At 38.2% G+C, this 24,922-nt stretch overlaps 1 protein-coding gene across 1 annotated transcript in view; it reads left to right on the top strand.

Annotated features, from left to right (window-relative positions):
• Positions 1–10,035, top strand: part of LOC149807055 (CD151 antigen-like) — a 44,279-nt gene extending 34,244 nt beyond the window's left edge. Inside the window, exon 9 of the mRNA XM_089961303.1 lies at positions 1,862–10,035. Coding sequence (XP_089817429.1) covers positions 1,862–1,909 — 48 coding nt within the window. The 3' untranslated portion in view covers positions 1,910–10,035. The remainder of the gene's footprint in view (positions 1–1,861) is intronic.
• Positions 10,036–24,922: the final 14,887 nt, after the last annotated feature.

Genomic DNA, 24,922 nt, shown 5'->3' with positions numbered 1-24,922 from the left:
AAGAAATCTATGAATTCTAGCATAGATCACGTGTTAAAAAATTCATGTATTACTCATATCCTGTTAGAAAAAAACAACACATAGAAAATTGTTAGTCCTCATTTTGATCTTTATCCAATATTGTCTCTTAACAATTCACTTCAACTATCGCAAATATCACATGGCTATAGTTGTTTACATGCTACATGTACATGAACTTAATTTGGCCTATCAATTTGCCGAGGCTATGCAGGGGATGAGGCTATTCATAGGGAAATGAAAATATGTGAACAAATTAAAAAAGTTTAACAGACATCTTTGCAAGATACCCCATCTTCAATTGACCTGATGGCCAGATATCTATTGTTTTAAAAGATTGGAAATTTTAATTTGTGTTTTATGATGCCATTTGGTAGCAGCTGAAAGCATAAATTGTTTTATTGCAAAAAAAATCCATTGCTATTATTTAACTTTGGTGTGGACTTCCTTTGATGAATTTTTTTTATTGAAGATTGTAGTAGGCTTTGTTTGATTAAGGGTGCATGTGTTTAGTTGCCAATAAAGGACAGCTTTGTAGTACCAAACAGACATCCGTTTCTTATTGTGGCAGCAACATCAAATAATTGTAGAACACTAATTGTGATTAAATCTTTTTTTTTATTTGCTTAGTATTTATATAGATTGATCGGTCCTTCATAGGTAATCAGTTTTGTTTGAAGTTTCAGTAAAATATTTTTATTTCTGTGTACGTTTTAAAAACAAAAAGAATTAGCCATTGTTTTGTTGATTGTAGCAGCTACTGTTCCTGCCTTCAAAAATTCGTTGATTGTAGCTAGTCCTGGTAGCATGACCTTTTTTTGTTGACATTTCTGGTAATGGAGTGATGCTACCTTCCATGCAAGCATCATAAATTTAAAAAAAAGGCCAACAGGTGTTCTGTTCTGACAGGGATTACAACAGAAAATGTGAGAGTTTTGAATGATTTAATTCTCCAAGTAAAACAAATGTAATTTTACTTATCATCCACATATAAAGGTCAGTCTAAATAAATATATTAATTACTAGTGAGCAGCCGATAGTCAGACACTGTTTCATCTGAAAGATCCATTATGAGATGGTGCCTTGTCCAGTTGATCTTTGCTACCAGAAATCACAATTTTAAAAAAATGTGGAGATCTCACAGCATACAGTACTCAGGCCAGATGTCAGAATAAGCAGATTATAATATAACAATGCATGGTTAAAGTGGTTTGTCAATATGGACAAAATATTTTTTTATCTAACAATAAATAAATACCAATGGCTTCCTTTCATGGCAGCTCTGGATTTCATACTGTAAACCCAAGGTTGAATATACAAGTTTAAACAGCCAACATTGTCATCAAAAAACCTCGCCAGATGGTATATTTTGTCACCAATAAGGAAAAAAATCACAATTTGTGGCTATGTGTGATTACTGAATAAACTTTTCACATGCTTTTTTCCCGTACAGTTAAGAAGAAAAACTTTTTCCGTGTACGAGAAAAATATATGTATATGAAATTGCATGAGCCACGCCACAATTGTATATCGTTGTCGAATTCATACACGATCTCTTCCCCAAAATGATAATAAACATTTTTCATGTTACTTTTCATACTTTTAAGAAAGAAAACAAAAAATTTAGTGATGAGAAAAATACATGTATATGAAAATTAGGGAGCCATGCCAAAATCTTGTTATATCTGAATTCGTGTTATAACAGAGCATGTTAAAGCGGGGTCACACTGTATTTAAATAATTTTGTTACCCTCTTTAAATACAGACATTGTTATTATTACCGGTATTATTATTATTATTATTATTATTTGCTTGCCATACATGGTACTTCAATCTATTTCAGATTGTTGAGATGGTTCTGTCCATCTGTGTATACAGAAGTACTCGCTGAGGAATCGACAAAGAAGAGTTTAACTAGTGCTATGGCAGTTCATTTCTGATTAAGATTTTTTTCCTTTGGGAATTTTGTGATATCCACATATTTGTGATGTTTTCCGTCCAAGTTTGTATAGAGCTACTTTTTACAGTGATTAGGGCATTGACACCCATCTTTCATGCACATCTTGCAAATTACTGACTTGCCTCAATCACCTGTAATCACAAAAATGCTTCTTTATTCATGCCTCAGTGAAAATGATTTTACACAATTTTCACCTTTGTCCTTGCAGACCTTTATTACATTTTTTTTTAATGTCAGGGGTAATGGTCATGTTATTCTGTCACAAGTACCCGGAATATCAAGGGTACTAGTCATGCTACAACCATTCTTTCACAAGTGCCTGGAATGTCGAGGGTACTAATCATGTTACAATCATTATGTCACAAGTGCCTGGAATGTCAACAGTACTAGTCCTGTAACAACCATTATGTTACAAGTGCCTGGAATATCAAGGGTACTAGTCCTGTTACAACCATTCTTTCAAAAGTGCCTGGAATGTCAGGGTATTAATCATGTTACAACCATTCTTTCACAAGTGCCTGGAATATCAAGGGTACTAGTCTTGTTACAACCATTCTGTCATAAGTGCCTGGAATGTCAAGGGTACTAGTCCTGTTACAAGAATTCTGTTACAAGTGCCTCAAATGTCAAGGGTGCCAGTCATGTGTAAGACATTTTAGATGACATTATCACTGTCTTTGAAAGTTGGTATAAAATATTGGGCCAGTAATTATTGTTGACTCTCAAATATTTCTGAGGGTGGCTGAGTGGTCTAAAGCGTTCTCCATTACGGATCACTGCCATCTGACCTCTGTCTGCGTGGGTTTGAGTCTCGGATTCAGCCAATGTGGGTATGTGAGAAAGCTTGCCAGTAGCTTCTTGTGGGTCAGTGATTCTTTCCGGGGTTTTCCTGGGTTCTTCCTCCACCATTAATACTGGCCGCCATGTATAGCCTATTGTGTGCTGAAAAATGGCATTAAACCCCACAACAACAAACATTTCTGTTTAGGATCCTTTACTCAAGTTTTAAGCTCAAATGGCTGTAAGGCCGAGTGCTCTTGAGGTATGATCCTTCATCCATCATGTCCCATCCATCATTAGTTATCCATTTCCCTTCACAATTGTTACTTACAACTTCTCAAAATAATCACTTCTCCAATTTGCACATGATTTTTAAGGGAGCATCAACCCTTTCATTTTTGTTCAATTGATGCCAATCAAGTCATCTAATATAGTAACCATTACTAAAACAAATTATAAACAAACTGATTTAAAACACCACTTGACAGAATTTGGTCAGACGTTGAGGGAAGGCATTTTGGTATGAATGTTTTTTATATTTATTCAAATAAAAATGCTGATTTGCCAACATTACTAAAAACAGAACAAACTTGAACAACTTCTTGTAAACTGCTCTACTGAATCGAACCAAATTTTATGGAAAGCATACTGACCTGAAGGGCTTTTAGATTTTTATAAATGACATGATGAGGTGATCTTGCATCCTTTTTGGCTGATATTGTTACCACACTAGAAGCCATATTTTAAATCTAACTCTGGTCAAACATTAAATATTATTTTTATCATCAAGATCTTGGATCGGTAATGTGTGAGATTCATGCATATAAATGAGGTAATCTTGCATATGATTGGCTAACCCTGTTACAACTTGGGAGACCATATTTCTAGATAACTTAAATTATGAACAAGAAACAATGCATATTAACTATGTCTTCATATTTTGAAAGAATTTTTATTGGTATAAAATAAAAAAGGGTACATTCAGCATGATGTAAAGTTTGGGAGAAAGTTTACATATGTTTTCTTACAATACTACATAAGCCTGTTTTGTGAAATGGCCAACTATTAAGTTATTTCAACAAGTGATTGATATTTATCGGTGATGTTATTCAGCCATCAAATGTTACTACCAATGCTCAGTATTGAACTACCTTTAAATTTAAAAACAATGACTGGACCAATTTTGGACCCGAGAGGATCCTAGCATTAATGGCTTTCATGGCTGTGCATAGTGAATGGATGCAGATCCACTGTCAGGTTGTAAATGTCATACCAAAAGTAGAAAAACCTTTAAATATTTCTTTTAAAAAAAACAACAGTAGAATTTGACTGAAAGTAGCGTGGCTTGAGGACTTTAAAATTTGTAGCATGGACACCAATCTGCCATCAAATATTGCTGCTGTTACTAAATTGAACAAGAAATTTTTAAACAATGCTATCTCAGAACACTGATAAACATAATGCAATCAAATTCGACATAAAACATCCTGGCATATAAGTCTTTTAAGTATGAGACAAATGATGCTGGTGTACCTTCAAATACAGATGAAGATACAAAAAATATAGAAACCTTGAAACGTTTGTTTTTATTTCATATGCAATCAATAGAATTGGAAGAAATTTCTACATAAAGCATCCTACTGGTCTGGATTCCTACAAGTGTTCTTGGATTTAGCTTTTAGACTGATGTCAGTCATGTCAGTGATTTTAGGACTCCTGTTTATGTTACTGTTATGACACATATCAAGAGTTATATTTTCCTTTATATTGAATGATAATGTTTTTATGCTTTTTTTAGATGTTGCACATGATAGATTTTATTATATTAGATACTGCATGCATATGTTTTTTAATTGTTCATTAGTCAAAATATGGACAAGGAACAAAGAAGCTTTCTGATAAGTGTGATACCTTTCCATCAACCACATGTCTGTACCTTATTTTACTACAAATCTCATACAAAATTATCTTACTTTGCTACATTATCTTTATAAATGAAGTGTTGAGATATTTTTGTTTTGTAGAAAAATGTTTTAGATTTTGGTCTCTTCCACCTTTGTTAAGAGACTGTAAATTCCCAAAGGGTGGCGATGGGATGGGTGTAAGAAAATAGTCCCTTTCTCCAATCCGTGAACTGAAGTATCAGCAAGAAATTATTATTTACAAAATAACTCTGATTCAAGAAAATATGAATTTTCAGTATATGCCTTATATAATTGTTGTGAATATATCAGAAAAATGTGATCAGAATGAAATTGTACATGATTTTCATGTGTACATTTGAAAATGTGGTAAAAATGAAATTGTATTTAATTTTCATGTGTACATTTGAAATGGAATGGATTGTCTTTTTTATCTGCAGTATCTAGTTCTTGTTGCATACAACTCTTTAAAATTCAAATCACCTCAAAACTTTTTATGAATGTATGTGCCACTTATATTTATGTTTCTAAATCAACTGAGATGAGAGATAAATATTTATTTAGGTGTTTGATATATTTCCATGCACTTGAGAGTGCTCCATTGGGACATAATTAATGATCTTTCAAACTTGAGATCAAACCATACAGACATAATTAATGATCTTTTAAACTTGAGATCAATCCATACAGACATAATTAATGATCTTTTAAACTTGAGATCAATCCATACAGACATAATTAATGATCTTTTAAACTTGAGATCAATCCATACAGACATAATTAATGATCTTTTAAACTTGAGATCAATCCATACAGACATAATTAATGATCTTTAAGACTTATGGGTGCTCCTTAGCAATGTAACCAGTGATCTTTAAAAGTTGAGATTACTCTATATGGACATAATTAATGCTCTTTAGAATTTGAGAATACCCCATAAGGACATAAATAATGATCTTTAAAGAAAAAAAATTGGTTTGGAGTATATACCCTCGGATGGGGACAAAAAATAATGAACTTAAAGTTTTATTTAAACGTGTAATCTCACTCCATGTCCACCCCAAACTCCCCAATCCCTCTTCTGTGGAGCTGAGAGACCTACTTGTGTGCACTGTGATGTTTTGTACATGTTTCTGTGTTTGTGTTGAAGGAAAGATTATGTTAAACTTGAATCAATACTGTTGATTTTGTATTTCAGTATTGCCCTGTGTGATATGGAAGGGGGCATATTGTTTTCTTGCTGCTGATTTTGTATTTCAGTATTGCCCTGTGTGATATGGAAGGGGACGTATTGTTTTCTTGCTGCTGATCCATATGTCATCTATCCCAGATATGTTTTAAGATGATAGCACATAATCTACTAAGCTCAGTGGACATGGAATTTTATATACTTTATCATTAACTTTTTGGACTTGGACATGGGTTTTTTTGTGACATAATCAGTTGCATGAATAATCAAAACCAACTTTTTGTATATGAATGGAATTTTTTATGTAAGTTCATGCTATTTACCTGTGTTTTAATTTTTCGACATGTTTTTAATTTTTTAACTTAGTGAAAAATATGTGTTTTACAAGCACAAGATCTACTAATTTTGTTCATATTAAATAAAAAATTAACTAAAGAATGAACTTTGTTTAAAAATAATGGTTGCTACAAAAGGACTGGGTTGAAAACAAGATTAGAATATTCTTTGTCATGATATATTTTTCAATCTGGAAATCTTATGGTCAGAATATGTAAACCTTAATCAAGTTGTGCTAAATTGATATTTGACTGAAATAGTCAGTATCAAGTTAGAATGTTAAAGGATCATCTTTGATATTTGACTGATCTTGTCAGGATCAAGTTAGAAATGTTAATGGGTCATTGTTGATATTTGACTGATCTTGTCAGGATCAAGTTAGAAATGTTAATGGGTCATTGTTGATATTTGACTGATCTTGTCAGGATCAAGTTAGAAATGTTAATGGGTCATTGTTGATATTTGACTGATCTTGTCAGGATCAAGTTAGAAATGTTAATGGGTCATTGTTGATATTTGACTGATCTTGTCAATATCATGTTAGAATGTTAAAGGATCATCGTTGATATTTGATCTTGTCAGGATCAAGTTAGAAATGTTAATGGGTCATTGTTGATATTTGACTGATCTTATTAGGATCAAGTTAGAAATATTAAAGGATCATCGTTGATATTTGACTGATCTTGTCAGTATCAAGTTAGAAATGTTAAAGGGTCATCGTTGATATTTGATCTTGTCAGTTTCAAGTTAGAAATGTTAAAGGATCATCATTGATATTTGACTGAACTATATTATTTGCTTACCCTCCCATTAGTTTGTACCCCACTATTGATATTTAAAACAAAATGCATCAGAAAAATAAAAAAATACCTAAAACTTAGACATTTCATTTGTCATTTAATAAATTTAAATCTGATTGTCACAGGCAACCAAATGGAAGTTTTCAGGATAAATAATGTGCCAGCTTGCTGTCCTTTTAAGGTTCCTAGGAAAGTCCATTTTCAGTGATACATACAAATTAAAAACTGTCTCATCTGTATCCATTACCTGTAATGTCTAGCTTCATTTCTCTATAATATGAAACTAAATAAAAAGTACAAGCAGTGTAACACTTATGTACATAACTTAAAAAAAGATTTTAACCCCAACATTATAAAAATGTATAGAATTATTTAGCATTTATAGAAGACAATGAACAAGATGACTCCTGTTGTCTGAAAATATGTACTCACCCATGTAAATATGGTGGCCATGTTAGTAAAGAAAATCTTGTTTGGTTTTGAAATTCAAACATGATGACAATGTTGGGGACCCCATGGTGACAGTTAAGTTAAAAATTATAAATTTGTCAATTACTAACGTTATGACAGTGTTGGGGACCTCTTGGTAACAGTTAGGTTAGAAATGATAAATTTGTCAATTACTAACATGATGACAGTGTTGTGGACCCCTTGGTAACAGTTAGGTTAGAAATTACACAATTGTAAATTAAAACATTATGTGCATTTTTTATATCCTTGATATGTTCCATTCATGGAATTAGTATGGGATACAAACAGACAGAAGGGGAAGAGAATACTGTAGTTAGTATCAAGTTAGAATTTTTCAAGGGTCATCATTGCGATTTGACTGAACTAATTAGTATCACATTCAAATTGTTAAAGGGTCATCAGTGATGTTTGATTGAACTAGTTAGTGTCAAGGGTCTTCACTAGAAAGGAAAAAGTACATCTCTAACATCACCTTGTCAGAGTCTTTAGAAATGGATTTCAGTATCAAAGAAATGTCAGTAATTTATATTTTTATTTTTCACTTGTGATAGTTTTTATGTTGAATGATACTGCATAATAACCTTTTTTTTCTACATGCAAAATGCCTGTAACATTTTATAACCTTTTGCTCAGAGTCATAAGTCTTCAACAATATGATGGAGTTTATTTCTTTGTCATGACAGAACAGATAATACTGCCACACAGAAGCAAACTTGAAAGGTGACATTTTAATTTGTAAGAACATGTGTCCCATCTGTCAGTTTTAAGTTGGTAGTTTTATCATTGGCTGCCAAATCATTCATTGGCTGTTTATTTTAAACTCATATATATATATATATATATATATATATATATATATATATATATATATATATATATATATATAGAGTCATGGTCATGTTACATCTGATTAATAATAGTTTCTGCACAGTAAGTTTCATTCAAGTCAGTATACCATGACCAAAGGTCCAGCACATTGAAACACATATATCAGTCATGTTCTTAGTCATCAATGCCCTACAAGTGCCTATATACAAGACTGTTAAACATGGGGTGGGTGTACAAGGTGCTATTCATGTTACTCTTGTGTAAAAGAAGTATTGAATCTGTAAACAGTGAACTCTGTTTCTCTGCAGTTTTATGCTACAGTATGCAGAATTGTTACAGGCACAGCATAATTTCTTGTTGAAGTATTGTATACAAAAAATGTATCAGTGTATATGGCACTTGTGCCAAATGAGTCACATGTTCTTATAAGTTATTTGCATATAGGAGGTTTTGATTAAGCCTCAGCATGGTATGAACAGCAGTCCAGGTGGTACATGTTGTTACACTGCAGCAAGTGCTATACTTTACAAAAGTCATACCAGTCTAAGAGGATTGGTGTTAACATTAGTCCATGTGTTTCATGTCACAATAGCAGCCAGAGCTTCACTTGACAAGAGTCATACCTGTCCAAGAAGCTTGATGTTAGCATTAGTCCATGTGTTTCATGTCACAATAGCAGCCAGAGCTACACTTGACAAGAGTCATACCTGTCCAAGAAGCTTGATGTTAGCATTAGTCCATGTGTTGTATGTCACAATAGCAGCCAGAGCTTCACTTGACAAGAGTCATACCTGTCTAAGAAATTTGATCTTAGTATTAGTCCATGTGTTGCATGTCACAATAGCAGCCAGAGCAATCTTGACAAGAATCATACTAGTCTAAGAAACTTGATCTTAGCATTAGTCCAGGTGTTTCATGTCACAATAGTAGCCAGAGCTACACTTGACAAGAGTCATACCTGTCCAAGAAGCGTGATGTTAGCATTAGTCCAGGTGCTGCTTGCCTCCATAGCAGCCAGAGCTATATTTTAAAAGTATGTGTCCCAAAATCCATGTCACTGTACTTCACATTGTGATTGTATTCCATGCTTTGTTGCTGCTGAATTTCCCTATAAGCTTTGTCATAACTGTTCAACTAGAACACATCTTTCAGTCTCTTTTAATTTTTTTTCACAATGTCATAAACTGCCAGCTTTCAGGAGAATCATCTTTGAATGATGTTATGATGACAACATTTATTCATACTTATCAAGATTGATCCAAATCAACAGAAAAATTTGTGGAAAATCATATAATTAATAATTGTGAATTTACATGTAGATACATACCAACAAAAATAACTGAGTTTAATTTTTTTTAAAATTCTAATCAGTGAGTTCGAATTAAAATCCTTACTAACTAATCTGATGGGGGAATTGACTTCCCACCACAACAGAAGTCAATTCAGTTACTGTGGTTCTAAGTTTTATAAGGAGCTGCCATTACTAACATTCAGTGGTGGATCTTTTTGTTGTTATTATTTGTACATTTATTTTACAAGAGAAACATATTTTTATCATATTTTATATAGTTTTTGTCCAAGGATTACTTTTTCTTTTTAAGGATAAATTAGCAGTATTTACCTGGATGGTAATTTATTTCAATTTCATTTTTAATTATGTTTTAAGTACTAATTTTGACTTTTTTAAATTGTAGATGATAAGAAATTGTAAATAAAATCTTTCAAATGTTACTTTGTTTTTGTTTCTCTTCTCAGGATTTGTGCTGCAAATGAAATGAGTTATCAGGAATGCCAATAGGTTGTGTAGTTCACATTGCTATGTTCAAGAGGGTGTGTGTTTGTGTGAGATTTGTATTTTTAATGTAGCTTTAATAATTTTTCAGTCATATTGCTGTGATGTTTGCAGTGTAGCAGTTTATAGTGATGTCTAGCACTGGTGCATCATGCTGCAGACATGTAGCATGATGTCCCATCCAGTCCCATTATCCTGACACCAGACTGACCCATCCTCACACTGACCTCTTAATGCTGAGAACCAAGCGAGGCAGCTGTTAGTACCATTTTTATAAGTCTTTGGTATGACTCGGCCGGGGATCGAACCCACGACCTCCTGCATCCGAGGCAGATGCTGTAACCACTAGGCCTCCCGAGCGGTAGATATTACCATGTGTACTCTTTTATGAATCAAGTCAAGCTGCAAATAAAAGACATCCTGATCTACCATAGCATAATGCTTCTGCCAGTCAGGGTCTATGTTGTTTGTTCTACAGATTATACCTAACAAACTTCACAGACCCAGATCTGCTGGTACATTAGGTAACAACAGATTTGAGTCTGTGAGGCTAGCAGCTGGACTCGAAATACAGGCAAGTTTATACGGTATGCATGCTCACATTGTTTCTGACAAAACTTGTGATAAAACAATGACAGTTTACTCATTAGGTACCCTGTTTATAATTGAAAATCTACTGCCAGAGAACCTGAAGTAGTCAGGTTTCTTTCTCTGCTAGCACTTTGCTCATGCAGCATTGGTGAACTGAACACGATATTTGGAATCATCCTAAGATGAAATTAAACCACCTTTTGTTAATGCTGTACATGGCAACAAAACCAAAGTAAAGTTTCATTCATATATAAAGCGTTGACATTAAGTGCATACACAATTCACTGAAAGTTATTATTAATTATTTTTATGTGACTAAGATTTTTGAAACACTTTGTAATTATGGAAAAAAATCTGATTGATTAAAATCTTATATATTGCTGTATACATCAATCACTTTCAGTGGTACAGGTAGGGGTTCTTATGTATTGCTGTGTTTTATTATCAATCACTTTCAGTGATACAGGTAGGGGTTCTTATGTATTGCTGTATATATCAATCACTTTCAGTGATACAGGTAGGGGTTCTTATGTATTGCTGTATATATCAATCACTTTCAGTGGTACAGGTAGGGGTTCTTATGTATTGCTTATATATCAATCACTTTCAGTGGGACAGATAGGAGTTCTTATGTATTGCTGTATATATCAATCACTTCCAGTGGTACAGGTAGGAGTTCTTATGTATCGCTGTATATATCAATCACTTTCAGTGGTACAGGTAGGGGTTCTTATGTATTGCTGTATATATCAATCACTTCCAGTGGTACAGGTAGGGGTTCTTATGTATTGCTTATATATCAATCACTTTCAGTGGTATAGGTAGGTGTTCAAAAGGATTCTGTTTATCAGGTTTTCAATGTTGAGGATAAAATATCTTTAGTTGTTACATTATAAAAGATTTGTGTATATACCATGCATTTGTTTTGTGTATCATAGTTATAGTGTATATGCTTGTTTACACAATGATTTATCTTAAACTGTTCTGTGTGAAGTCTGGTAAAAATTGCATGGGCTGGATTTGTCATGTCCAGTTATTGATTCAACAGCTTCCTGTTATAGGTGTCCCCTACCATTATTATCATAGGGATATCTTTTGAGAGAAAACATTTGTTTAGATTATTCATTGGAGCTACAAAGTGCTCATTAGACTAAATTATTATTCTGGGACTATTGTGAATAATTCAGAGGAGTTCTGGACGATGCCATTTTGATATATCAGGACTGTTGGCAGACCTGATCATTTGAGGATTTGAAACTCATTCAGAGCATTTGATTCTTTTGGACTTTAATAGAACTTTTAAGGATTATTTGGATTCATTTCATAACACTGTAAGTTCTCTCTTGCATTTCATTTATAACCTTGCTAATTAAATTATTTGTTAAGTTTTACAAAACTTGTTGATTTTGCTTCTTTCTGTTACTTAGTTTATGACTGTAGGGTCATAACATAAATTGGGGGCTCATCCACAATACAGACTTCAGAAATATTGAAATTTATTTCAAAAATTTTAATTCATTTTGTTTTGGTAACAGGCTTTCACAATGTCATATAGGGTGGAGAGTTTTGTTTCCAATCCAACCCAGGATAGGTGGAGATCCAAAAGAAAAATAAGAAAGAGAAGAAAAAAAAGAATTAAAATAATGGCAAATACAAAGAATATGCAAATGCAAAAAGAAGAAAATACAAGAGGAAGAAAGATCACTGGAAATGCAAATGAAAATAAAAGAAGTAGAAATGGCAAGGAGAAAGAACTCTCATAAAAATCTATATTTTGATGTGATCAGAAAATCAAGTTAGAAACCTTTTTGCAGGAAAATGAAGTAGATCATTTCTTTTCTAATTTTGAAATAATAGCTGCAAATATGGCCCTGAGAGCTCTGGACTTTGTTACTGCACAGTGTACTTATTGGCAAAGCTCATGAAGTTTATATTTCACTGTCAGTACAACCGTGTGCTGATTATGCTATTACATATTGAAGGGTTTGAGTTGGTACCTGATGCATATCGACATAGGCTTAAGAATTGTACAAAAACAACTGACCAGACCTATGTCAAACAGGCATTACAATTTGACAGGTGATGTGCATCTAAAATGATTGAAGAAAGATTTTGACAAGCTTAGACAAATCATGTTAGTTGAAGAGTTCAAGAACTGTGTCCATAGTGACGTCAAGACTTACCTTGATGAACACAATGTAGACACTTTGAAAACACTGTTTGTACAGATGATGAATATTCCTTGGCTAACAAAGTTTCATTTGTCAATAAGATTTCATCTCAGCAGGCTTTTGGTAAGAAAGTTATTCAGTCTCATAGTAGTAGTTACAAATTTCAATCTGGCATAAGAGTCAAACTTCTGATAAGACTGATAAAAAAATCCTTATCTCTTCCTGTGTGTACTTATTGCAAGAAAATATGATTGCTACAAACTTAAAAACAAGAAACATCATAAAGACAGAGCTATTCCAAATGCTCTTGTTTCTCAGAAGTCCTGGTCATGTATTAGTGGAAAAAGAATTTTCCCTGTTTTCCTCACCAATTGTACTGGCTATTTAGAAAAAGACCTTGTGTATTTTTAGGTATTGTTAAAAGAACTTTTAATTTCCTTTAGTTTGGTGTATGCTTGATATGTGTAATATGGACTATAGAATATACATCTTGGCCTTATTTCAGATGTGCACCTTTAAAAACAAAACTGTTTGCTTGACTTGGTCATTTTCACTTCCTGGACTTCAAAGATAAATTGTATTTAAAAAAAAAGAGCTGCCAAATCTTTTAAAATTTTGTATATTTTGTAATTCATACATTGCAATTTCAGAAGTTGGTATTATCTAGTCCGGCAAAGTTTGTTTCCCTATTTTAAGAACTGCTAACGAAAGTTGTTGTTGTTGTTGTTGTGGGGTTTAACGCCATTTTTCAGCACGATGGGCTATACATGGCGGCCAGTATTAATGGTGGAGGAAGAACCCGGAAAACCCCGGAAAGAACCACCGACCCACGAGAAGCTACTGGCAAGCTTTCTCACATGCCCACATTGGCTGAAGCTAACGAAAGTATACTTAAGACTAGTTTTACACAATGAAGCAGTCAGTTTAGTAGCTGTGAGCTTAGATCATGTATAATTTCCACAAATATAATATCCAAAGAAATTTCAGCCACAGTACATGAAAGTAACATAAAAGCATACCAGATTCTCTCTATTGTGCATGTTGCAAATGTAAACAACTTCACCTTACATCCTCACCCCCCCTCTCTCAGAAGTTCATAATACCTGCAGGGCGCCCTATTGGAAACAATATACTTGTTTGGTCACATAAACCCCTGTCTGATTTTATTTTATGGAGAAATTATGAGGACAGGTGGAATGGCCCCAAAGATGACAAAAAGGGCAAAAGCCCCACTTTCATACTGTAATAAATTTGGAGTAGGCGCATTTGGTTATAGCGTTCCGTTTTAACGAATTCTTACATTTTTGTGATTACTTGCCTGATTACTGGAATTCAGTGCAATAGAAATATTATTTTGCCCGAAATAATTAGCCAATTACTAGAAGCAAACGTCACGGAGTAAAGTGTTAGTGAGTTTCCATGATGCCATGGTTCACTAATAATGAATTCATGTCAAAACCGAATGAGTGTCTCTGGAATACCATAGTCCTTATTAAAATCTATTGGTGTACATTGGTGGTGTGACTGCAGTGGCAGTATTTACGGTAGGAAACCGACAAATTACACAAAGGAACAAATAACAAGGGACTCGGCATATGCCGGTTATGTCGCCATGGTGGCAAATATGATGCAGTTGTACTGGCAAAATGTGCCTAGAAACCATAGATTGACTGACCTAAGGTAGCGTAGTTAAAATAGTTCCATGTGTTAAGGGATAGTTGTATAAGTAGTAAGGGGGGACGCATTAGCGTCAATGGGAATTAGCATTACAGAGACCCCTGGGACAGATTAGCGTCAAGGGAAATTTAACATGGAGAAAAATCGTGGGACAGATTAGCGTCAAGGGAAATTTAACATGGAGAAAAATCGTGGGACGGTTTAGCGTCAAAGGAATTTAAACAGGGTGGGACTTTATAGCGTCAAGGGAAATTGAACATGGGATTTTTTTTTTTTAAATTTTTTTAAATTTAAATTTAAATTTAAATTTAAATTTTTTTAAAAAAGGGGTAGGCAATGGAAAGGCTATCTCTTTTCGAGAAATATGGCTGGCCCTGAAAAGGGCCTTTGGGTTTATGTTAATATGCCCTTAACATAAAGGGCACCGCATTGGTCTTCTTCTTGTCCTTAGGCTGCGTCTTACTGTTGGTCCGTACATCAGCACTCTTTTCAGGCAACCTTGTCTTTCGACGTAGATCCTACGTATCCACAGGCTGGTGTTTGTCCTGTGGACAACGGTCCACTTGGATCGGACATACATGAGCATGTCCCTCCTGAACATCATGGAAGACACAAGGGTGGATGACTCAACTGTAGTCCACATCTTGAAGCGACGAGAACAGAATCAATGCAGTTAACTGCGCATATTTATAGGTAGAGGAAGGATTGAAACGGATTGAGTTCTTTCACCAATCCGAACACGCGTTACAAAATTCAGTCAGCTCGCATCCAATCCGAAGAGAGCAGTCTGTGACGTCACGTGGTCTATATAGATTCGTTAGCGCTTGTGTGCAGTCAATCTATGCGACAGTGATTCAACATGACGGAAACTCAGAAAACGATCCATTGGGGTGCACCAGCAGGGGAGACTGCCCAAGGGAACCCGGACTTACTTTCAGAAGAGGTGAATTGGGATTTTGTGGATTTTCTCTCCTCGCAAGAATTTGTTCCGGAACCTTCGTTACCTTCTTCATTACCGCAAGTGGAGAATTTTAGACAGAGACAGAAAGAAGAATTGGAGAAATTTATACAACGACAAAAGGAAGCGGAACAAGCTTTTCTCCTACAGCAACAGCAGCAAGAAGAAGAGGTAAGAAAAAAACAACAGCAACAACAGCAAGAAGAAGTAGCAGCAAAGAAACAAGAGGGTGAAAATCAAACGGTCACGGTACTGTTGGACATTTTAGCGGAGTTAAGAAGTCTCAAACAAATGTATCAGACTTCTTTATTACGACCGAAGAGAATACGACCTTCCCGAGCTAAACACGTCAACCCTGTGACTAAGCCTACCGTACCACCCTTAGTGATTTCAACCCAATCATCATCATCAACATTACGCAGCCCTGAAGTAGGCCTTGGCCGTGGCAAAGGCTTAAGGCAGTTAAAGTTGATTGCTTAAACTCACCCCTACACCATAAAGAAAAAAGGCCCTTTTCAGGGCCACCCACATTTCTCGAAAAGAAATACAATTTCAATTTGCCAATAACTCAAAAAAAACCCCACCCATTTTACCCTTATAGTACGTTTCTGTGTATGAGTGCGTGAGTGTAGCTTCTTATTTTAAAATCAAAACTCAAAGACACTTACCTTGTATCATTCATTTATTCTTTTCTCCATTTTTTTACAATCCAATTCACAATTCATAACATAACACTTTAATTAAAAGTTCATTGACTTCTTCTGTCTCCTTGTTTAGTCTCTCTGTTTTTTAAATTTCTTCACCGTCACACTCTTTTCCTCTTCTTCCTCCTCCTCGCTTTCTTCCCTTCTTTTCTTCCTGTTTCTTTTTCTTCACCTGTCTTCTTTCTTCCTCAGAAGAATCCCTCTCTTCTTCCGAAGAATCCCTTTCTTCTTCTGAAGAATCCCTCTTTTCTTCTGACTCCTCTTGTTTCTTTTTTGGGCAATCTGGAGACCAATGTCCCTTTTCTTTACAATAATAACAGGTATCTTGACTTTTGTTTTTTTTAGCCCCTGTTTTTGTTCTTTTTTGACGGTCTGGACACTCTGAAGACCAATGCCCTTTCTTCTGACAGATATAGCAAGTATCTTGACTTTTATCTCGAAAGGAAGGAGAGTAGTCCGTCGGCTGGTCTGAAGAGAATTTTCTAATGACCACTCGCAAAGCTCTGACGAAACGTTCCATCTGGGTAGTCTCTTCCATCGTTGTGCTCGGCTTGAGAGTGAAATGAATAGTGAAAGAACAAGACACACACCCTTTTATATACACTAGTCTGCCATGACTATAAATTAGTCTTTGGTGTTTAAACTTGAGTCATTTGACGTTTTTCACTCAAGATGAAACGATCCTATTCATTTGAGAAGAAAGAAGAAGAAAGTAAGAGGCAGCAACGTGATCTATCGCCTCGTACCAGAGCTGAAATCTTGGCACAAATTCATGCCAGTGATTTTGAAGAGGACATGAGTGAACCAGAATTGGAACCCTCTAAACCAAGTTCACCACCCTTAGTCAACCCCGAAAAGTACTATTCCATTCGAGAGACGGAAAAGCGCTCCTCTAGAAAATTTCGAACCACGGCTTACACCTACACGGCAAAGTTTAAAGATTTCAAGGCCGACGTACCCTTGGAGAAAGCAGAAGGGTTCATCACCGAGATGTGGGATTCTTTGCTCACCTCACTCAAGCGACAATGTCAAGCCAAAGAAGACGATCGCTTGACACTATCCATAGATCACGACGGTTTGAAATCCCCTGTTTGGATCGAGTTTAGCAGACCCGCAGAACTGACCCCTTCCAAAGTCATGGACAAGATTCAACACGTACAACAATCTAATGACCAGTTTGACATCACCGATGGTAAAGCCACACTGAAAATGTCCCACGTCTCTCCTCCTCAAGGGACTGGACAACGCAAAAAGATGTTATTGGTGGACGACCTTCGCAACACCAAAAAGAGTCTCGTCCAAATTCACAACCCTCAAGACCAGATGTGTTTAGCCCGTGCCATCGTGGTGGGACGAACCTATGCCAACAAGAACGACACGGTAGAATGGAAAAGAGCCTGGAAAACTATTCAACAATCGGACCGAGCCAAACAACGAAACGAAGCAGAACTCCTGTTGCAACAAGCTGGCCTGTCCAAAGACACACCCTGTGGCATTCCTGAGATGCAAAAATTGCAAGATGCCCTAGCTCCACGCTACACCTTGAAAGTGCACCCTCAAGAAATGCGTGGGTCTCTGTTGTTTCGAGGCCAAGACTTTAAGGACGGAAAATACATTCACCTTTATCATCACGATGAACATTTCGATACCATTACCAGTATCACTGGATTCCTGGGATACGGTTATTATTGTGAGAAATGTGATTATGGTTATAATAATCGAGAGCAACACAAGCATTGTGGATGGAAATGCCCAGGATGTTTGGCCTCTCCACCCTGTCTGAGCGAAGAACCAGTGCCTTGTTCGACTTGTCAGCGCACGTTTGTCAGTCCTACCTGTTACCAACAACATCTGAAAACACAAAGTTCACAGAAGAAATGTGCTTGTCAACTCCTGAGATTGTGCCCTACGTGTGAACAAGTCATACGTACCAATAAGGCCAAGGCACACGTATGTCGAGGAAAGAAAAAATGTCACATTTGTCACCACATCGTGGACTTGGAACACCAATGCTACGTGCAAAAATACCAACCCCCACCAGAGAAAGAGGACGGTCACAAGAAGAAAGGCAATTTCATCTTTTTCGATTTCGAATGCATGCAAGAGACCGGCATTCACATTCCTAATTTTTGCGTGGCTCATCGAGCGTGCTAGAAGTGCATTCAAGAACCTATCTTCAGTCATTGCCCTCACTGCAGCAAGATTCCCGGAGGGCGTGAAAAAATCTTTCGGGGACCGAACACGTTAGCCGATTTTGCCCAATGGGTCTTAGACCCCATCGACAAGACGTGGAGCCAAGAGGACATCGAACGTTACGGAGAATGTCATCGTCATGCCACAGTGATGGCTCACAATTTCTCCGGATACGATGGACAGTTTCTTTTGAGATACTATACGGAACAAGGCACCGAACGTCCTAAAGTGACTTTGAACGGAGCCAAAATCATTTTCATGCAAGTGGGACAAGTACAGTTTAAAGATTCGATGAGCTATTTGGCCATGCCTTTGAGTCGAATGCCTAAAACGTTTGGAATGGCAGAAATGGCTAAAGGGTACTTTCCACACTTTTTCAATACGGAAGCCAATCAACACGCCGTTCTACCCCATTTACCTGAGGCTCACTATTACGACCCCGACAACATGCGTACCGAACAACGAGAAGCTTTCTACGCTTGGTACCAGGCTCACGCCTCGGACCCTTTCGACTTTCAGGAAGAAATGTTAAAGTATTGTCGTTCCGACGTGGACATTTTACGGCGTTGCTGTGGAAAATTTCGAGAACTGTTCATGGAACACGGAGGGGTCGATCCTTTGAAAGAAGCTTGCACCATTGCCAAAGCGTGTTCCTTAGTGTACCGCCAACGATTCATGCCTGAAAAGACCGTGGCTGTCATCAGTCCTCAAACGACCCACTATGTCAAGCGTCAATACTCGGTCAAAGCCCTACGTTGGTTACATTACTTGTGCGACAAGGAAGACAAATGGATTCAGCATGCCCGTAACGGAGGGGGTGAAAAGACCATCGGAACGTATTCGGTCGATGGCTGAGACTTAGAAAACCCCAAGATCGTGTACGAGTTTAACGGTTGCTTATTTCACGGATGTCCCGTCTGTTACCCTGACCGTGACACTAAAAATCAGTTTTTACAACGGACCATGGAAGACTTGTACCAGGACACTTGTCAGCGGCGCCTAAAGTTGGAACAGCAAGGATACCAAGTGGTGGAAATGTGGGAACACGAGTACGATCACCGTATGAAAACCGATCCCGAGTTTAAACGCCTCGTGGAAAGTTACCAGTTCATGGACCCGCTGAACCCGAGGGATAGTTTGTACGGAGGAAGGACCAATGCCACCTGTTTGCTGTACCAAGCCGACGAAGAGAAAGGAGAAGAAATCAAATACTTGGACGTGTGTTCGCTGTATCCCTACGTGTGCAAATATTGTCGCTTTCCCGTAGGGCACCCGCAATTGCTGACGGAACACATCGACCTGAAAAACATTCGACAATACGAAGGCTTGATCAAGTGCAAAGTTTTGCCTCCCACGAACCTATACCATCCCGTCTTACCTCACCATTGTCAAGGCAAACTGATGTTTCCCTTGTGCCGTACTTGTGCCGAAACGTGCAACCAAGACCAACCTTGTCAGCACAGCCAGGAAGAACGTGCCTTGACGGGAACCTGGGTCAGCGTAGAATTGTTCAAAGCTCTGGACATGGGATACCAACTGTTAGAAGTGTACGAAATTTGCCACTTTCCTAAGACACAACAATACCACAAGGGTGACCCTACTCAGAAAGGCATTTTCGCTGACTACGTGGATGCCTTTTTGAAACTGAAGCAAGAAGCCAGCGGCTATCCTTCCTGGTGTCACACTCCCGAAGACCAAAGACAATTCAAAGAGAAATACTACGAACAAGAAGGCATCACTTTAGACCACATCGAGAAAAACGAAGGCAGGCGATCGTTTGCCAAAGTGATGTTAAATTGCTTGTGGGGTAAAATGGTACAACGACCGTGTTTACCCAAGACGGAATATTTGACACAACCTTCCCGCTACTTCCAGATGATTCACGACAAAACCAAATACATGAAACACGTGGACGTCGTTCGAGAGGATTTGATCTTGGTCAATTACGAAGAAGATCTGGACTTTGTACAAGACGACCCTTTTGGAAATGTCATCATTGCGGCTTACGTGACAGCTCATGCTCGCTTAAAATTGTACGAAGCTTTAGAACTGTTAGAATAACGCGTCCTGTACTTTGACACGGACAGTTGCATTTACATCCATCACCCGATTCAACAGCACCCTGACATCGAAGGAGACCGTTTAGGAGCCTGGACAGACGAGCATCCCGACGACAAGATTCTAAGTTTCGTCAGTGGTGGTCCCAAAAATTACGGCTACGAATACCGTGACAAACAAGGAGAAGTGCACACGACGTGCAAAGTGAAAGGACTGACTCTGAATCATCGTACCAGTCGAGTGGTCAACTTTGGGGTATTGAAAGAAGCCTTGCAATCGGGAGAGGATGGAAACTTTAAAGTGACCACTTACCAACCGAACAAGATTGTACGTTTACCCACTCACCACATCGTCAGTCGACCCTTGGAAAAAGTTTATCAAATCGTGTACCAGAAGCGAGTTCGACTTCCCAATCATTTTACCTTACCGTATGGACACGTTGGTATAAAACATTGGTTGTAAGAGGATAGCCACCCACCAGAAGGATGACTTCGCCACAGCAAGAATCGAGTGAGAAACCCAATGAGAACTCCAAGTTCAAACCCTACCATTTTCCAGTCTTCTTACCTGACTATTGTGATTGTGCCCGTCGATTGGACACGTTTCAGAAATGGCCTACGGATAGGGAAGGATTACCTTCTTCGCATGTTTTAGCTAGAACAGGATTTGTCTACTTGGGACCTGAGTCAGGATTGGGATACGAGGTAGTGTTTCGCTTGCGGACTGAAGTTAGGAATGGATCTATGTATCTATAAAGATTCAGCTATTCTGGAACATACTCGATGGTCTCCGCACTGTCCTTACCTTTCTATGGCCTTTCCACCCATCACACTACGGTACAATGTTGACGGTACCTTAGAGACGGTGCCTTCCAGAACAGGACATAAAAAACGTAAAAAAGGAAAGATGTACAAGCTGGAGACTGCATTGCGACTAGTATAAAAAGGGGGGCTATGGTCAAGATCGATAGTTCATTGTGACTACCAAGACCGAGCGAACAAGATGAATACTTTCAGAGAAACACAGAACAAGTTGTTTAGAAAGGCACAGTTCAAGTGTGAGGCTTCGGAAGTGGAATGCGATTGTGAGCCTTGCGATGGGTACGATGCTGTACCTTGTGACCTGAGCGATGCCGTAAAGCATCATGGGAACTTTAGTGTCCCTACCCCTATCATTGAAAGTGATGCTGTGCGTGTCAAACCTGAGGGATGCGAAAGCGATGCAGCTCGTCCTCTTGGACATTTTACTGGGTTTCGTTTTAAAGGGGAATGTTCACCTTCACGACTACCCCCCTACGGATGTCATCCAGCCCTGAGCAAACTCCTGTTCTTGTCACCCAACCCTCATCGAAACGAACCTGTGAAAGACGAATATTCGTTCCCTGTGCGTTTGTCGGAATACTGCGACTTTGAAAATCGTCTTCAATCGTTCAAAGGAAAATGGCCTAAGCATCTGGGAGGACCGACCCCTGAAGAATTAGCCAGAGCCGGATTTTTCTACTTGGGCGAAGGAGATAAAGTCAAGTGCTTCAGTTGCGGTGTGTCACTTCACCACTGGGAACCGCAAGATTCGGCCTACGTAGAACATGCTCGATGGTCACTGAATTGTCATTACTTACCCTTAGTGGGACCGAGACATTGAAGTAACTTCTTACCATCATCTGTTCATGGATACTTTACAAGAGAACATTCGTGCTTTGCCTGTGGAATTGAGAGAAAGGATTTACCGAGAGCTGGTCAAAATACAAGTGAAACGTAAAGAACAATTGCATCCGTTACGTCACCAGATTTTTAAGCACTGGTACCTAAATGGTATAAGAGAACTGATTCGTCAGAAATTGTTTCAGTGGTCAGACCTTGTTCAATACTTCCAGGCTCCCGATGATCCACGTGTTGATTATTTTGGTTACTTCGAGATTCACCTACTACAACACATTGAGGAAGACAAGGTAAAGGATTACAAACATATTTTACGTGGAATCTACTTAGCGGAAGAGGAAACTTCTAAACGAAGTCTGACGTTTCGGTTACAGTATGCAACATTTAAATTCCCCACTGGAGAACGAAGATGTCTGGCTAGAATGTACGTGTATTGTTTCCGAAAAAAAGAGACTATAAAAACAGGCTGTCATGCCACGACTTTTATCGCATGTAATCCAACAGATTCCGTGGAAGGTACTCAATGACCATATTCAAACCGTGGATCATTACCATCAATTATTACAAGAACTTTATCCATTCAATTTGGGACGACAAGTGGTGTGTGTCTTAGTGACTTGTTTTCTGGGATTTCGTTTACCAGCCGATTCTTTGTGGACTCTTTACGATCAGTACTTACCACCTCAATGGCCTTAAATGGTCACGAAAAACTCCTTTTGCTCAAAGCCTTGCGGTTTCATCTGGATACTTCTCGACCTCAACAGGAAAAAAAGATTCGTCAACTTTTAGCTACCCAAGACGTGTATGACGATGTGTGTGTAGCTTGTGACTTACATCCCCATTGGACAGATGTCCGTGCCTGGAAAGAATGGGGTTTTGAGGCTTGGACCCAAGAAGTGGCCCAGTATGCACGAGAGTTGTTCAAGGAAAATAGTTACTTTTCAACCCGTGTTAGTGACGGTGCCAGAAGAACCCGTCACCCAGGACAGGACTGTCGTGGACAGACCTGAAAGACCCTTTCGGGAGGACACTTGTGTGACCTTACCCCCTACTATAGAACTGGTTAGAACATTACCCAAAACATGTTGTACAGACACTTGTGTTTATTCCACGTTCATAGTTATCATGTGCCTTTTATTCTTGTACTTAAGCCTTTGGCTTTTATGTATTTTTGTCTTTCGTATTCATGTTTGAAAAAAAACATTCAATAAACGTGTTCTGAAAAAGTATATAAACTCTTGTCTTGTTTGTTTTTTCGTGTCACAAGTGACATTTCTCACACCATGGCTACCTCTGCTGTCTCTGCTCCCTCTTCCTCTACTGTCAAAGTCATCGACGAACACTTAGATCGTGCCAGTTGGGAGGCTTTGTATCTTCGCCATCCATTTAACATGCTCATTGCTGGACCTAGCGGTTCAGGCAAAACCGAATTCGTCAAACGTTTGATCGAACATAAACATCATTTGATCGATCGACCCCCTCAACGAATCGTGTGGTGTTACAAAGAGTGGCAATCGACGTACAGCCTCTTGCGAGAAAGTCAAGGCGATTCCATCGTGTTTGTGGAAGGCATTCCTAAAGAAGACGACGGCATCGTCTCTGACTCCCGTCAAACCCATTTGGTCATTTTCGACGACATGTTAGGAGAAGACGAAGAAGAAATTAAACTGTGGTTCACGCGCAAAGGGCATCACCGTAATGCCAGTGTCGTTTACATCACCCAAAATTTGTTTCAACAAAGTAAAGCCCATCGCACCATCAGTCTCAATGCACATTACGTAGTCTTGTTTAAAAGCCCTCGAGATAAATCGCAAGTGCAAGTCTTAGCCAAACAGTTAGGAACACCTTGGCTGACTCAGGCGTACGACGATGCCACTCAAACGCCACACGCCTATTTACTCGTCGATTTGAAACCTACGACCCCCGAGGATTTGCGATTTCGTACCCACTTGTTTCACCACTGGTGCCAAGACGGAGGGCCTGTCCTGTACACGTCTCCGTCCTCGACTTCATTTCACTCCCCATCAAAAAATCTATAAAAACCTCAGACCCTTTTTCGTCTGTCTCACACTGTGTGAACATGACGTCCCTTCAGTCGCATCTTCCCGTCAAATTGATTCGTGCCTTGTATGGCATCAGTCGAGAAAAAGATCCACAAACACGAGCTCGTGTCTTAGAAGCTAGTCTCAAAGAAGTCTTACGATGGTTCACGGTGACGGCACGTCAATTACTCTAAGGAATCATTCAGATTCCTCATCAAACCCAACGCTTTTTCGATCGAAACAAAGTCGCTTTGGTCCAACTGGCCGATCCCCGCATCGACACTCAAACCAAAAAACAAATAATTTTGAAACCTGGAGGGAGCGGTACTCTAGGAGGGGTCATCATTCGCTCACTCTTAAGATGGGATCCTAATGCCCCCAAAGTTATACCCAAGACAAAAGTCCAACGAAGCCCCAAGAAGAAAAAGAAAAAGACCAGGTCCCCAAGGAGAAAAACTTCTCCAGTGGCGGGACCCTCCTCTGACCAGACACCACACCGGAAAAAGAAAAGAAGCCCCAAGAAAAAGAAAAGTCCACAGAAGAAAACTAGTCGCAAGAGAGGCACTTCGGCCAGGACGCAACCTTACACTCGCAAACCACGACCTGCCACAGCGGTGACTGCGTCTCCGGCAGCCTCACGTTTATCCACTTCTCCGTTGATGTCACCAGGAACTGAAGAGTACTTGGAGACGTTGATCACACCAAGAACTTCTCCGTTGATGACCCCCAAAAGAACTTCCCCAGTGGCAGGACCTTCCAATTTAGCGGCAGTGG

This window comes from Sinohyriopsis cumingii, chromosome 1 (genome assembly GCF_028554795.1).
Source record: "Sinohyriopsis cumingii isolate HCF-2022 chromosome 1, ASM2855479v2, whole genome shotgun sequence".
Taxonomy (NCBI): Eukaryota; Metazoa; Mollusca; class Bivalvia; order Unionida; family Unionidae; genus Sinohyriopsis; species Sinohyriopsis cumingii.
This window is presented reverse-complemented; position numbering and strand designations above follow the sequence as displayed.